Below are 16,442 nucleotides of genomic sequence, written 5' to 3' on the forward strand. Positions count from 1 at the left end.
TTCCTCCTTTTAACTTCAGGATTGTGTCGTCTTTTGTTGCAACGTCGTTATTTCTTGTTTGGCTTCAGTCAACAACTCAGTTGCTGGGGCAATCATTTCCTCTTTAGACTGTTGTGGCCTTTTTAGCAACAACTATTTGGACAGATGAAACCAGACCTTTGGACAGATGACATTCAAACCCTGTCGGCTGCTTGGAATTGTTTTGTTGTTGGTTTTTTTTCTTTCTGTGTTTTAATCGACCTATTCAGGATGTTTACCTGACTGGGCTCCCGGCAGCAAACGGCACATCAGTGTGTTCATGATGTGATGGAAATAAGTTTAGGGAATTGTTGTGAGATGTCTGCTTTATAATACTCCAAAATAGCAGAGGGCTAAAAATAAAGCTTTAATGCTGTTTTGGTCTTGTGATCCTTCATTACCCTCCCACTGGTCGCCGGGTCTCTGGAGCTGAATTTAAATGAAGGTCGATGACAAAGACAATACCTTGAGGTGAACAGCGCTGTTGCATGTGGTGTTTGTAATCTTACCCCACACTGCCCTCTTCAGGTGGAAAGGTTAATTGCTGCAATGATAAGAGTACTAACTGTAACTTGTGGCAATCGAATACTTTTATCCACAAATGATGAGTCAATTATCAACTATACTTAAGATAAGATATAAGATAAACTTTATTCATCCCTCATTGGGGAAATTCACTTGTCACAGCAGCAAAAACAGTGAAGAGAGACAGCAAAATTAAAATAACACAAAACAAGCAAGGGATTAAAGTGAGTTAGTGATTAACTATCCTATTGCAAAAATGTGATAACAAAAAAAACAATGTGTTTTAAAAGTGTACTTTAAATATTACACATTCATGTTTTCCCATGGACTGTCTCATACTAAAGCACCTACAGTCACTGTATTATTAACAAAAACAAAACAATTCATCTTAATTCCATTGTACATTCTCATTGTTTCCTCCCAAAAAAACAAAAGGCAAATCCTCTCTTTCTCCTGGATGTTGTACACAGTCATTAGCAGCTCTCTGTGGTTTTTCCTGAAAGGACTCAGTGCCACAAGAATAAATCTGTGTTTTGTTTTGTTTTTTTGGTCCCACATGGGAGTATTAAAAATATCCTCAATAGCTAATGATCTATGCAAATGCTGATCTTCTGTCTCTTATCTAATTGGAAGCATACCAGCCAATTTTGAGCACCATTTGTCAATGACCTCCTCTGTGTCTTCTTCACTGCACACGCACACACACAGACACGCACGCACACACACACACACACACCCCTCTGTGAGACATTTTAATCAGTTTGGAGAGGAATAATTGCCCAGGTAGACGTCTAAATATGGAGGTATTTCAATTACTTTGTGTGTCTGGCTTAAGGCAAAATATGTCTCACAGAGACTAATCAACTAAACCTGATTAACCTAACATTGTATTATATTCTGTGTGTGTGTGTGTGTGTGCACGTTATGTCTACACTACACTACACTACACTATGTCTACAAGCGTCACAGCAAATGAACGGCCATCCATACTGTATATTTACATCCACAGGGACAGATTACAGATGCCTATGATGTTTGATAGCCTTATTGTTTTTTCTATATTGTATTTTCACATAATGTGGAAATGCATCTTTACTGTCTTTGCTGACTAAAAAAGGACTCTTTTATCTTATCTTATCTTAGATTACACAACTCTATTTAATGTATACACTGCCTGTGAACACGCATGGCAAATATAATCCCCTGTGTGTCATCTGTGATTTGTGTAGTAGAGGTCAAGGGAGAAAAGGGAGCATCTGAGAAAGTTTCCGAGCTCTTTGGTATGCTCTCCACCGGTCAGCCATGCAGATTCACTCTCAGTGTCCAGCCTTAGGCACAGGCTGGACGCGCAGAGTCCATACGGATTATCTGATTTGCATTGAAGTAACGTGTGTGCATGTAGTTATGGGTTATGTTCTTGTTTTTTTATTTAATTTCCCTAGGGTTACAAATTTGGCGATGACATGCTATAAATAATCGAGTCTCGTCGAGGCTTTGAAGAGATCATTTTAACTGTGCTAATGGTAAAGCTCTGGGGAAGGAAGTCAGTGGCTACTGAATGGAATTGCAAATATACACTTTAAAATCATTAAGATGTTTCCCAACCACTTTGAAAAGTGAGATACAAGTAGTTCGCTAATTTCTCTTTTTTTATGTATGGTCTCAAATTCTTTAATTTTACCATTATGATAGTGAACATGGGCCACACGGTTGGTGTAGTGGTTAGCACTCCTGGTTCTCCAGTTTCCTCCCACAGTCCAAAAACATGCAGATTTGGAGATTAGGCAAGTTGGACATTCTTAATTGAGTGTTTGTGGATGGTTGTTTGTCTCTATGTGTCCCTGTGATGGACTGGTGATCTCATTTTGCCCTATGTCAGCTGGGATTGGCACCAGCGACCCTCATGTGGAGGATACAGCAGTAGAAGATGGATGGATAGTGAATATACATCATTGCAATACGTTTGTTAGTAGAGCCACCATGTGCAGACAGCCTTTCGAGGGCCAGTGTCTAACAATTAGGTAGAGTTTAACAGTGGATATGAATAAATGACCAACAAGCGTGTTTTCTATGTTCTTTAGGCAACATCTTTTACTGTGTTGCCATGTTTCTACAGCAGCCCATTAACCCAATGTTTAAAACAAAGAAGAAGAAGAAGAAGAAGGGGAGGAACTGAATTGTGAAAAGTGTTCATGTTCATTCTGGAAACACTTTGGTTTCACTCTGCAGTCTCATCTCTTGTAATTCTTATGCACTGGACCTTAAACTCAGTCAAAACCACCGCTGTAGCTTGAGTAAAGTCTCACAGAGCCTCTGGTGTTGCTCTCGCCTGTTGTTTGTTGATTGTTGACAATCAAATTTCATGATTACGCATATGTACGCTGACAAATACTGTTGCAATAAAGTATACGTATAATTTCTTCAGCTGAAATAATCATGGTTTCACAGATGTCTCCATGTCACATTTGACTTAGTGCATACAATCTGTGCGGTAAAATCTAAAAGTTTATACGTTATCCCTGTAACCTCGATTTTACATTTCTGTCATGTTATATTCCAGATACTGTGATTCATTTGGCGAGAGATGTGACAGAAAGCTTCGACCAGCCTTAATCTTCCCCACTTTCATCTTTTCATTCAACTGCAAACTGGCTCTGGGAATTTATGGATCTGAATTTATCACCGCATTTACAAATTTATGTAGCCTGTTTCATGCTCGTAATGTAACACAATGCTTGATGCAGATTAGGAATCTCTACGAGCAGCAAAGTAGTTCATATTTAATCCTAATTTATCTCCGGATTCATCATCATTAAGCCCTCTTTTTAATAATGCCGGATGATTTCACGTCTTTAGTCTTAAGTCGACTCTCTCGTGTTAAATGACAGGGATTGATCGCGTACCTTGAGTGGCCATGGTCTATTTTCTGACTTCAAACATGAACTGAGTCTGCGACCTCAAGAAAATCATTGCTGTTGTCATCGTGTGTACCAAAGAACATAAGTCTGGATCTGATTGAGTGCAGGTTATTTAGTCACAAGGCTGCTCTAAGATGCATGCTCCCTGAGGCTCTGCGGCGATATGGTAGCTCTAGGTCTCATTTTGACTCTGAGAATCATTAATCACACCACAGACACATCAAGCCCCCTGTAGACCTCCCTGTCTCCGCCCAGGTTCCCATATACCACCTCCACTTTATATCCTGGTCCTGTTCTGTCTGTCGTGGAGCCGACCTGCTCCCCGGCACTGCGGGAAAGACACATACATATGCAACGTACAGTGTGAAGCCTCTGATGTGGTCGGGATTTTTAACATTGCCTGATCTCCTCCGCGTCTGTTCGGTGAACAACACTCACATCTGGATTTTGACAACACAAGTCAAAGTTGGACATGGCGGGAAGAAGACGATGAAGATGATGGAGGACTTTGAAGACGAGCAGTGTCACTTTATGCTTTCAAAGCTGAGCAGTTTCTTTCAAAAAGGGATGAACTGTTTTCTGTTCCCTACACCAAATTGGGAGACTATACTTTTGTCAACAATATGAGTAATTGTTTTGGGCAGGTTCCTGAACACATGAGCTGTTGGTGTAGCTGTTAAAAGCTGCAGAATGTGCAGAGAAAAGAGTTTGCCGTGGTTGGATGGCTCAATGATTCATGAGACTGTTGTTTCAGCCACAAGTTATAGTCGGTTTCCTTTTCACAATGAATGAATGAATTGTGGATTTGGAGTGGTGACAGTTAAATGGTTTTCTGTTTGTAGCCGTGGTTCTTAATAGTCATGAAGAACACACACAAACACTGATTTATACTGCTTCCAGTAGTGAGTCCCAATCTCATTCCGGTATTGTGTTTATCACAAATTAAGAATCAGTGCAGCTCACTGCAGCAAGTCATTAGAGGCCTCTTTTTGTACAGTACAGCTACGTTCCTCTGTCACCACATTAATGAATGACTCATGGACAATGGAAACACTTTTCATGACGTTATTATTACTAACGTGACTCATATCTGGCTGGCTGGTACCTGGATTTGAAGATTCAATTCAGACTCACAACATACATTATCTCAAAGCAGTGTAAGGCAAAAACCTTTTATAGTATTATAGAGAGAAACCCCAGCAGTTCACACAATGAGCAAACACTGGGCATCAGTGGAGAGGAACAAAAGATGTCAAAGATGTGCAGTGTCTGCCTCGGCCGGTTTGGGTGAAAGGAAAAATGTGGGACAGATGGGGGGAAGAGGGATGTGAGGTAGAGACAGAAGAGAGAGAGGCCAGGAGCAGATATATCACAGTTGATGATCAAGTGTCCTACATCTGTGCATCTACTGTCTGGTTTGGGTTTAAAAAGGCGACATCCTAGTATACTCTTTGTGACACCAGGGGCCATGAACTTTTTTATTATATCCATAAAAGGCCTGACTAAATTATCGAAAGCGCGTACACTAACCTTTTCAAAGGCTTGAACTGCTTTTGGGAATGTCGCCTGATGTGAGAAGATAGTGAGGAGGATGCTCCTCGCTGCTGGTTTCCCATGTTTACAGCAGTGAGTGCAATACTATCAGACCTGACTGGCCGAGATAGTGTGTGTTTTCAGTGGCAGCACAGGGCAGGGGCAAGTGGTGCCAAGAACAATTAATCCCATCAAACTGCTGCAATCTGCTTATGAAGCGTTTCAGTTTCGCCACTTCTTTATGTTTTCAGTCATACTCCAACCTCCCAAGCTTTTCCAGCACAATGCTGCTACAATTAATCACTTCCTGTGTGTGCAGCGCGGGAATGTTGCTGCACGGCATGAGATATGAACACCGCTATATTGAGAAGTATACAGGAAGAGCTGTGCAAGGCTCAATTATCATTGACCGTAAAACCTATTTGACGTTGGTCTGAATGTAACATTTTGTATTTTAAACACTTCAGCACATTTAGTTCAACAGTGATGTAATACAGTTTATGACAGGTCTGCTGGTAGCATGTGAATGGATAGGTGTGAGAAAAAGCACTACATGTAGAGATGTGTGTTTAAATGGGTACGAATGGCAAAACTTTAGTGTAAAGCAGTGGTTCTCAAACCTTTTATACCAAGGTATATAACAGTATTTCACCACCAGAGGAAGCTTGCGTACCACTGGTGTTACATGTACCACAGGTTGAGAACCATGGGTGTAAAGCATATTTGAGCGGTCACCAAACTAGAAAATGTGGTATGAATACAGACCAATGGTGGTTTCATGAGATTATCAAATGATTTCAAATCACTCGATGTGCAGGTCCATTTCTTTATTGTTCTTGCCCTGAAACCAAATACCTGAAGGAGATTTTGAATCATATTTCGATGACTCGTCAGTGAGTACAAATACACAGGTTAGAAATAAACTGTAGCCTGTTGCAACACGCATAGCCTGCAAAAAAAAAGAGGCATAAATGTTAACCAACCACCATCTGTGTGGCTTTTTGTTTTTTTTTGTTTTTAAACTAAATCCCCCTGATTAAAGGCTCAAACCCCTAATAATAATTCTACATGTCAAATCTCCAAAACAAATGTGTTGAGCAAAAGAGGATCGTCACGATATCTGTGGTGGAAAGTTGTGCCAGATGTGACATCAGTCCATCCCATCTAAATCTAAAAAAAAAAAAAAATCCCATCTGCACTGGCTTGCAACTGAACTGAATATATGATATATAGCCAGATTTCACCTTCAGGCGATGGTGTTTGTGTGTGTGTGCACATGTGTGGACTTTATGCTCAGGGAGACTGTCACATCTGTGATTTTGTGTCCCCGCGTCGCTCCTCTCGTCCGCGAGTCTTTCCCTGCTTTGCCTCTTAATTTTGTCCATTATTCAGTTCCTGCGACTCCCCTGGTTGCTGTTATTTTTTCCTTTCTCCATTAAATCATGCCCCTCCTTTTTCCATCTCCCTCTCTTTATCCCCCAATTTACCTCCTAATTAAAAGTCCTTAATATGTTTCCCTTCTCTCCTCCTCCTCCTCCTCCTCCCTCCTTCCATTTCTCATCCCTCTCATCTTACCTCCCCTCATTCAGTCTCATCACTGACCCAATTAAGTGTGGGGAGGGACACGGGGGGGGATACTGATGAAGGTATGGTGAAGAAGAGAGGAAGAGGGAGGAGAGGCAGGGAGAAAATAGAGGCGTTTAAGAGGCAACAGCTTCAAAAGCAGAGAGCGAGAGAGAGTAAGAAAACAACATCATCATCAGAGCTGCTGGGGCATACACAGTGAAGTGTCCAAACTTCACCTGGAACTTGAACAACCTATTACAGCCTTGAGGGTGACGGGGGTGGAGCAGCGAGTCGACATCTCTGCTGTCACGTACTTACCTCTCTGGATGAAGAAATGAGAGGAATAACAATCTACCTTCAGTGAAGAAAGCGGGTGGGGTGTCTGCTGAGTTAGGATGGGCGAATGCCGGCACATAGAGGGAGACTGAGAGGAGAGACCGGAGCGACAAAGACGGCGTATTCCTGTTTGGAGCTGGAGGGGAGGGGGCTAACGTGGTTGCCCCCGGGCAAGAGAAAGATCTTTGTGGACAGAAACAGAGAGAGGAAGCAGGAAAGGATGCATCTGTTCTTCCAGGAGAAGTGGGAAGTGGAGGGGCTGCAGACTGTGGGTATCCTCCTGGTGGTCTGCAGCTCCCTCAAACTGATGCACTTTCTGGGGCTTATCGACATTTCTGTGACAGGTAAGAGAAACGGTGTGGAGGCAAGGGAGAGGCACTGAGTAATGATGACTCTGGTGAGAGGGACGTTAGGAGGAGAACACGCAGCTGCAAAACAGGCTTTCTACATCTGTGTCAGTGTATGTTTGTGTCTGATGTGTCATTAAGGGGCGAAAATGGTCTATTATGTTTCCCACTTGTGTTAATCGTCCTGTGTTTGTGTCTCTGTCTGTGAATGTAATGTTTTGTCTGAGACTGAAATGCTTGTGTTGCTGCATTGTAGGAGATTAAAAACTTCTAAACTTGTATGTGAAGGGGGAAAAAACCCCATCCCAAACACATGATGTATACAAATCTAGTCTTAATTTGTCAATATTTAATTTAATTTAACTTCCAGTGGCACAGACCAGGAGCCTCACCGGCTTCTTTATGCTCGATTCAGCATTATGAATCTGCATTGGCATCATGTTAATGACAGAGATCAACACAATTGGCTGTTTAGCTCCAGCCAATCAGAAGACAAGAACAGACACAAAGCAAACATCAGTGTGTTCATGTAACTTCTGTATTTAAATTGAAAGCCATGGAGCCAGTGTCTGTGGGAGAAACTGCAAACTGCTGCTCATGACATCACCAAAAGGAATCTGAACTCCCATTTTGAGGTGTTGGAAATAGACGTTCACAGATGTTAACCTGCATCCAGGCCCCTATTGGACGACACCAGCTGTCAATCAAACTGGAGACGAGCTATCAAGACCATTAACTCCTCAGTCAAATGTTTACTGATGTTATAAATCAAGCGATTTGCCATAGACTTCCATTCAAATGGTGTTCTTTTTAGTTCCCTTTGTCTCTTTTTAGTTCCCTTTGTCTCCCGTGAGTCCTTCAACTTTATGGAAATGCAATTTTTAAATATCTGGGGCACCGTTGACAACAGGAAGAGATGAAGGACTATAGATCACAGTGCCAGGCCTCATTTCAAAACACAGACGATTAAAGGACCGACTGCACCAGCAGGAAGTTCTCAGTTGACGCCTGATATTTATTTATATTTATGAAATTCACTCTTATGTCCAGAGAGTCTGAGACCACAGCTGATGATCGGGTCAGTTGTGTGCATCAGCAGCTCTGAGCTGTAACTATGCATATTTACTGCCTTCATTCGGTTCTTTGTGGTTTATTAGGCGCGAAGCTCCTGTAGAAGTTTCCATACCGTTGCCAAACATTTGTTGCCAATCAAAGCTGTTCTGAATGTTTTTGAGTTGTGATGCTTCGTCAGTGTGCCCTGGGGAAATCTCTTGAACTCTAATTGCACAACCATCGCAGGGAACGTTGGATAAGAGTGTCATAATGCTGCACAATAGCTGATGAATACAGACAGTAGAGCAGTCTAATGAGCAACAGACAGATTTTTACTCTTCCACCTACTCAGGGCAAAATGAAAGAATTTCTGGTCTCATTGTCAGTGCCACTCAAAAAAAAAACAACAACATTTTACTTCAAAGGCTTGAGAACAAATTGATTGTATGTTGAATAACAGGGAACACAGTAACCTGTACTTGTTTTCAGCAAAAGGTATTCAGTTAATGTGAGGTGCACCTGCCTTCTTAAGCCCTGCATCTGTCTAATTTCCCTTTTATTAGTCAACTTGAAACAGTCAGCGTCGTATTAATAGTGAACAGATGGATGGATTATTTGGGGCTGCATGTTTTGTATCAAATAGAGGGTCCTTAAAGAGATGAGCTTGTGGGCTCGTGCTTATTTAAAACCAGGTTATTCCCTCCGAGATCAAATATCTCCATTCCAAGGGAGACTTGTTCTGAGACAGCTGGTGTACATTACTCAAACACATCACAACAAGCCAGAAATTTCATCACCAACAAAAGGACATAAATATAGAGAGGAAAACAAGTTCAGATGGAGAGACTTGTAAGACAGAGAGAGAGAGAGAGAGAGAGAGAGAGGCAGAAGGTGAAAAACAAGCATTGACGCTTCTTTCAAGTATTTCAGGCACCGCGTTGTTTTTGTTTTACCCACCTCTTTCCAAGCTTCCAGAACAATCAGCACGTGACATTATATTCAGTTAGTAGTTTAGTTTTGTGATGACTCGTCACGTTGCCTCCAAACGTACTCACTGACCCCCGTTTGCCCTCATCCACCACTTACACAAGTTCATGTAATTGACATTTGAACTACACGACCAAGTTTCTTTTTGAGCAAATTGTATTTGGTCTTATATTAATAATGATTTGTGTCTTTATCTTGAGTTACCATGATCATGGAAGGCCTCTTCCTGCTTTGTTCAGTCTCGACTGTAGTTATATTATGTTGTCCACGTGTTACTAAGGTAACTAAAATTAAGTGTTTTGCTATGAAGAGATTTATTTAGCGTCATAAATATCTCTTTATTGTGAAGCCTATACTGTGCATGATTCCATACTTTGATATTCTGTGAAATATAATTTACGAATATCTTTAATGCGATATCATAATAGAATAAATAGAATAAAGAATATCTTGCCTATCCACTACTGAACTGTTTTTTTTCTCTATACACAGACATTGATCTCCACGTCATTTGAGTTTGACACCCCTGGTTAGGGGTATGAAAGTATGAAAGTATTTGATTTTTGCTACTTCTACTCAACTACACTTGCAAACCAAGAATATTGCCATTCCTTTGTGTGTTGTGGATACCATGAATACCAATGAGTCTCTGAAATAAATAATTATCAACATAAATAAATGATTAACTCCATCTCACTTCAGGGTAATTTAGTAGCTGCTCTGGAAGTTGTTGTTTTTTTTTCCTTTTTTTTTTTTTAAATCCCCCCCTTTTTCTCCAGATGGAGTTATGGCATTGCTAATTACACAATTAGTCTTCCGTGTCTTACTTATATTAATCAGATGAACGTTTGTCCCTTTGACTGATGGTCAGATGGAAGTATTTTTTCATTTATGTTTGATCAGCTGTTATGGGACCTAATGGAAAAATAAATGATAATGTCCACACACACACACACACACACACACAGAGAGAGACCCTGAGGCTGAAGGCTGGACCTCTGCGTAGCAGCTGGATATATTAATCTGGATCTATTGGACAATGTGTTCAGCGTGTTCTGGCTCTAAATGACGCCGGAGCCTGTGAGGACAGGAGGGCCGAGTCCCTGAGGCTCCACGGTGCAGAGGCACATGATTGTGAGTGGAGGTACCGTGGTTGTATTGGTTTTCACGTGGTCATGGCCTCCATCCCTCAGACCGCTGGGGTCCTGCTGAAAGGGGTGAGGGGACTGTTCCCATGGAAACTAAGAGGCAGGAGTGAGTACGTGGGTTCACGCCTGTGTGTTTTACTTCTTCTGAAGGGTTTTTCATTATTGTTCTGTAAACACCAGGCATCATTACTCTTGTACTGTGATGTTAGGCTCGGTCGCGGTGGTTTCGCTCAGCCTCGTATTCGTCAAATATGAATACATATCAAAATACCGCAAAGTGAAACGATGGTCTTGTTTCAGCAGATTGAAAATTCCAACTGTTGATATTTGACTTGTGCTGTGGTTTACTGACTGTGCTGCAATATGAGGGCCGGTCTGATGTGGAGCTCATGCTGTGCTGCAGTTATGTGTTAGTATCGACTGTTGTGGTCTCCCATTTCTAAACCAGGTCAGCAGGCAATTACCAATTTGCCCAAACGGCATGATTTGGTCTGTCGTTGCATGTTTTTTTTTTTTGGTTTTAAAGGCATGTGTGCATGTGTGTGTGTGTGTACGACTCAAATCACAGACTTGTGTGTGTGTGTGTGTGTCTAACCTTTGTGCTATGGTTGGCGATTGCAGGTAATCCTTCCACCAGCCAAAGCAAAAAAACCATAAAGCAGCGATTCCTCAAGTTGCTGCCGTGCTGCAAACCCCCGGCTGCCCCCTCAATCAGTCAAAGCAAGTGCTCCTTCACTCTCTATACCTGATGTCTTCTCTCTTTCAGTGACACTTGTGCACGCGTCACAAACCCACTGAACCGCTGGTGTTTGTGTGGGTCAGACTGGTGTTGATTTAAAAATATTATTATCACGTGTGAGAAGTTCATGTGAGGTGGTTTCTAGAGGCTGTGAGAAGCTATAACGTATGACATGAAGGCTGTGAGATTAGGTTTGGAGAAACAGATGGTCTGAGAATGTGAGGAGTTTTATCTGTTAGTGGCCCCTTCTCTTCTTATACTGTACAATTGTCATTAATGTTAAACCAATTTTCTCACTTCCTCGGGACAGGACTCCTCCCCCCCCCCGTGTCTGTAGAATACTTGAACTTGTCATTTTATAGAGGTTTTTACACACCATGATTTGCCGTCTGAATATGTCAAACAGCTTGTGCTGGAACGCAGGTGTGTGGACATGTCTTGGCCGTGTACCCTGACTGATGATTATACGTAGAAAATCACTCTTCTGTCACTTTTTTCTCAGTGATTGCGGAAAAGTAATATGTTTTTATTGCGCTCTGTATTACATTTAAAAGTTGTACTGCACCGTATGATGAGCTCGTCGTCAGTTTGATGGCTTCAGTAAAGTAAGTCGGTCCCGTCAGGGCCGTAACCTGAGCGGCGTTGTGTGGGTGTGAGCGGTGATAAATGCTAACTAACGCCGCTCTCTCCCTCACACAGACAGCGTGGAAGATGATTTTGAGTTATCCACCGTGTGCCATCGCCCAGAGAGCATGGACAAACTGCAGGAGCAGACCAAGTTCACCAAGAAGGAGCTGCAAGTCCTTTACCGGGGGTTCAAAAATGTAGGTCTGGCTGACGTGTCATGTAATCATGACTCACGTTAAGTAACCACGTTGTCTTGTATGTGTAATCAGTGCTGTGTGAAGTAATGGGTTTTCTCATCTGCATGTGTGTGTGTGTGTGTGTGTCCCTCAGGAGTGTCCGAGTGGCGTGGTGAACGAGGAGAACTTTAAGACCATTTACTCCCAGTTCTTTCCTCAGGGAGGTGAGTCGTCACTGAAGAATCTGCGGCTGCCATCGCACACTCATTTACAGTAAAAGCATAAATAAATATCGCCCTTTATTTGATTCCGTAGAAGTGTGCGTGTGTAGCTTTTTTTTGTCGCCGCACTGGAACAAACACACTTAGCTCGTTATAAATGTGTTTTGCTGAGTGCGCCGCAAAAGAGGCAATTTCTCATTCCATGGTGTGTTATTAAGCCACAATTATTTGGATATCGAGGCTGTATTTATCTTGCTGTTAAACGGGGTTCTTCAAAGATCTCAGTCCTGGTTATTCACAGTGAGTCTCTTTCTCTTTGCAGATTCAAGTATGTATGCACATTTCCTGTTTGAAGCCTTTGACACTAACAAGAATGGCTCTGTTAGTTTTGAGGTGAGCTTTGCTCTTGTGTCCCTTTTTTTTCTCGGTGCTGGATTAAAAGTATGTGCTGCAGTGAAATTTGAAGTTGCCTTCTGTTAAAATTAAAGTAAAACCAAAACAGTGCCATTGTTCCCTCTCTCTCTCTCTCTCTCTCTCTTTGATCCAGGACTTTGTATTTGGCCTGTCCATCATTTTGAGAGGGACAGTTAATGACCGGCTAAACTGGGCGTTCAACCTCTATGACCTGAACAAGGATGGCTGTATCACCAAAGAGGTAACACACACAAACACACACATGCACACACACGTCATACTTAGATACTGCAACTTGCAAAAGTAATGTCCTCATTAAGGGATGTGAAGGTTTTATCAACATCTTATTGCGTACGTGGAAACTATCCTCCAGGATATTCCTCACTGAATACACAAAGTTTTATTTTGAAATTTAGATTTCTGCTCCGGTATGTACACATGCATGCGCCAGCCACGTTCGACTCATAGCAATTTGATCACATGGCAGCGATTCCACGCATTAGGGCTAGTAAACATGGTCAGTACAATCTGCTGAAGTTCAAACCAAGTGTCCGAATGAGGAAGAAATGGGGTTTTAGGGACTTTGAATGAGTTTCTCTGAGTATTTCAGAGCTGCTGATCTTCTGGGATTTTTCCTCATAGCCGTCTCAAGGGTTTACAGAGAATAGACAGTGGTACTTGTGTGGGTGAAAATGTCTTTCTGATGCTAGGTCAGATAAAGTAAAGCAACAGTAACTCAAATAATCACTTGATACAACTGAGGTATGCAGAGAATCATCTTTGAACATGTCAAAGCTTGAAGCAGATGAGCTACAGCAGCAGCGAGTGCACACTGTCACACGTGCAGCCTTGTACTGTCAAAATAAACAAAATAAAATGGAAGGTGAAGCAACCTGTGCATCATTTTGCACTTGAAAACTGTGCTTGATTCTGCAGGAGATGTTGGACATCATGAGGTCCATCTATGACATGATGGGGAAGTACACATACCCCACAATGCAGGACGATGCCCCGAGAGATCACGTGGAAAGCTTCTTCCAGGTTTAGCCCCTCACCCCTTCATTTCATGATCTTTTTTTAAAACTGCAATTTATAATGAACAATATTCTTGTACACACAGTAGTGCAGTTTTACTCACTGAGTGCTGCTTTCAATTCCTTTCAGAAAATGGACAGGAATAAAGACGGGGTGGTCACCATAGATGAATTCATTGAGTCGTGCAAAAAGGTAAGGCCGTTCAAAACTGAAAATAAGTTTCCCAGGGAATTGTTTGAGTGGGACACAAGGAAACATGACCCTGCTTCTTTCTCTCTGTCTAGGATGAGAACATCATGCAGTCCATGCAGCTGTTTGACAACGTCATCTAACAATCTGGACCAGTTAGGACATCGGCACCAGGAAGGGGGAGTGTGTGTGTGTGTGCGTGTGTGTGTGTGTGTGAGTGCGTTTGTGAGTGTGCTAGTGTGTGTATGTTTGAGAGCAGAATCAGAGTTGACACATTTGTGATTGAGTGTTTGTTTGGCTGTTTCCTGACTTGCAAGCCTGTGCTTGTGTGTCTTACGAGAGCTGCGAGTCCTGAGGGCTCGGAGAGGTCCTCCCTTTTCTTCCTGGACCCCAGTGGCATTTCTCCAAGTAACAATGGATACTTTCCTCGTCATGCAGAACCTTAGATTTACCCCAGAGACACAAAGAAAGGAGGGAAGCAGCAGGCTCACCGGCACTCTCACACCCCAGATCCCCCATCTGTTTTAACATTTATTTATTACTATTATCAACAGCGGAGGAACTATCACAGCTTGTAATGGCTGAACTCCAAAGGGAACCGGTTGTATCCAAACCTTGACCTATCAGAACACTTTTTTCCCCCCAGTGATGGCTGAGATTCTAATTCATGAATCTGGTCCTGCTTTTGTGCATGTGGTTTCACGTCTCCCTGGAGACTGCTCATGCACCGGTTTGAGAGGATAGAAGCAAATCTACCACCATCTAGTGGACAAAAGGCACAAAAAAGACGCTTCCTGAGAAAACGACTGACTAATTGGAAATCCAAGGGATCGCGGGTTTTACAAGGGGACCGATTTCAGTATCGCATGATGATGTCACTAATATCCAATTATGTATTTACAGAGATACTCCAAAGTCTGCTTGTCTGTCTGCTGTCTTTCCTGGTCATTCACAGGTGCCTCACCCTTTGTGTACGTGTGTGCGTGCATGTGTAAGAGAAGAGATGTCATCCGTTTTACCTATGAAATAATCTCCCCCCCCCCCCCGCCATACATCAGATTCTGGTAGATTATTTTCCGGCCCTCCAAACTATTACAGGTTTAGCAGTAGGCGTCTATTGACTGTTGTACATTATCTAGTGATCCCACCGGTGTCATGTTTGACAGTACAACGTGGGGCTTGCACTGTGATCGATGAGATGCGCTTTTTTCCCCCGTTTCTCTCATCACAGGTATTGGCAAACCACATTTGTACTAGTCTCATCCATAGACCTTCACAGAGAATTCATTAGATTTCAGATTGTACTTGTGAACTTCATGGAAACGTGAACAAAAATTCTAGTTTATTCTAGTTCTTGAGCGAGAGAGACATGGTTTGAGTTCTTAATTCTTTTTTTTTTTTTAAATACCTGTCCTACTATTCCTTATTCTCCTTCTCTCTGTAACACCAAAGAGAAGATTTAAGAGGTATACGAAGTTACTCTTATGTTAAGACATACAGTATAGCCCATTCGTGGGTGAAGAGAGAGGGGGGATTGCTGTGTAGTAAGTGAGGCAAGGGGCAATCAGAGATGAAAGGACGTATTTTGTGATTTGGAATGGTGGAATTTCCAGAACACAGTCGTATCTAGGCTTTCTGGCATAAATGAGACATTTATTTGCCCCTTTTCACATGAGAATACTCTTAAATCAAAGATGGTGGTAGTTCCAGAGGCACTCGAGCTGTACATCAATAGGCTGTAGTGTCTTTGATTGCAAAGAATAGCAATAATTTCCTGTTATCAGCACCTTTACACTGATCCAACCTCTTCATTTCTCTAAAAGCACAGCATAGGGCCTGAATGAAAATATTTATTTTGAGTATTTTACATTTGTTTCCCTCTCTCTCTCTCTCTCTCTTTGGGGATGGAGTGGTTTGGCTCTGATTGTTCCTTGCCAACACTTTTTAAACTTCCATTCCTGACCACAATTAAAACCTGTCTATACCCGCATGTACTGTGTCTAAACAATGAAGACCTACTAACCCGTTGTACTGATTGTCTAGTTAGGTAGCCTCAGCTGGTCGCATTACGTATTTAAAATGTGTATATTTTGTACAGAGACAATAAAAATCACAGTTACTATGCAAAACTGAGTGGAGTTTGAAATTTAAAGACTGTGCAACAGTGGTTCTCAAACCTTTTATGTTTTATGTACCATCTGAAAAATATGAATACTTTTATCACCAACGTTAACAGGTTGAACAGCTAAGGACTTTTCACAGGAGGCAGATTTCTTCCCAATGAGATAACTTGCTCTCTCATCATCCTCCTCTTCCTCACTTGTACTTCAAACAATGGTATAGTGAAATTGAGTGAGATAAGTTGACTAATTATTATTATTATTCAACGTTTTTAAATTGTCTACACACTGCAGTCAAAATCCCTCAGCTCCTATCACAGAGCCTGGTATACACATTAGAACAGTATTTCAGCCTTTTCTCCAAGTACCACCAGAGGATGCTCACGCACCACTGGTGGTACACGTACCACAGTTTGAGAACCATGGCTGTACACAATTAGAAAATAACCAAGAAAATCCATTTCAGCTTTACAAGTCTTTAACACACAGT

General features: G+C 41.9%; 1 protein-coding gene across 7 annotated transcripts in view; it reads left to right on the forward strand.

Annotated features, from left to right (window-relative positions):
• Nucleotides 1-16,325, forward strand: part of LOC131473877 (Kv channel-interacting protein 2-like) — a 155,557-nt gene extending 139,232 nt beyond the window's left edge. For 5 of the 7 annotated variants that reach the window (XM_058651469.1, XM_058651468.1, XM_058651467.1 and 2 more), the window contains 7 exons: nt 11,870-11,994; nt 12,128-12,197; nt 12,517-12,587; nt 12,742-12,849; nt 13,545-13,649; nt 13,773-13,835; nt 13,928-16,325. In XM_058651469.1, the coding sequence (XP_058507452.1) occupies nt 11,870-11,994; nt 12,128-12,197; nt 12,517-12,587; nt 12,742-12,849; nt 13,545-13,649; nt 13,773-13,835; nt 13,928-13,975 (590 nt within the window). In that variant the 3' untranslated portion in view covers nt 13,976-16,325. Of the gene's footprint in view, nt 1-6,743; nt 7,241-11,052; nt 11,156-11,869; nt 11,995-12,127; nt 12,198-12,516; nt 12,588-12,741; nt 12,850-13,544; nt 13,650-13,772; nt 13,836-13,927 lie in introns of those variants that run through there. The other 2 variants (XM_058651465.1, XM_058651464.1) reach the window with 2 other exon arrangements.
• The last annotated feature ends 117 nt before the right edge of the window (nt 16,326-16,442 follow it).

Source organism: Solea solea, chromosome 15 (assembly GCF_958295425.1).
Source record: "Solea solea chromosome 15, fSolSol10.1, whole genome shotgun sequence".
Taxonomy (NCBI): Eukaryota; Metazoa; Chordata; class Actinopteri; order Pleuronectiformes; family Soleidae; genus Solea; species Solea solea.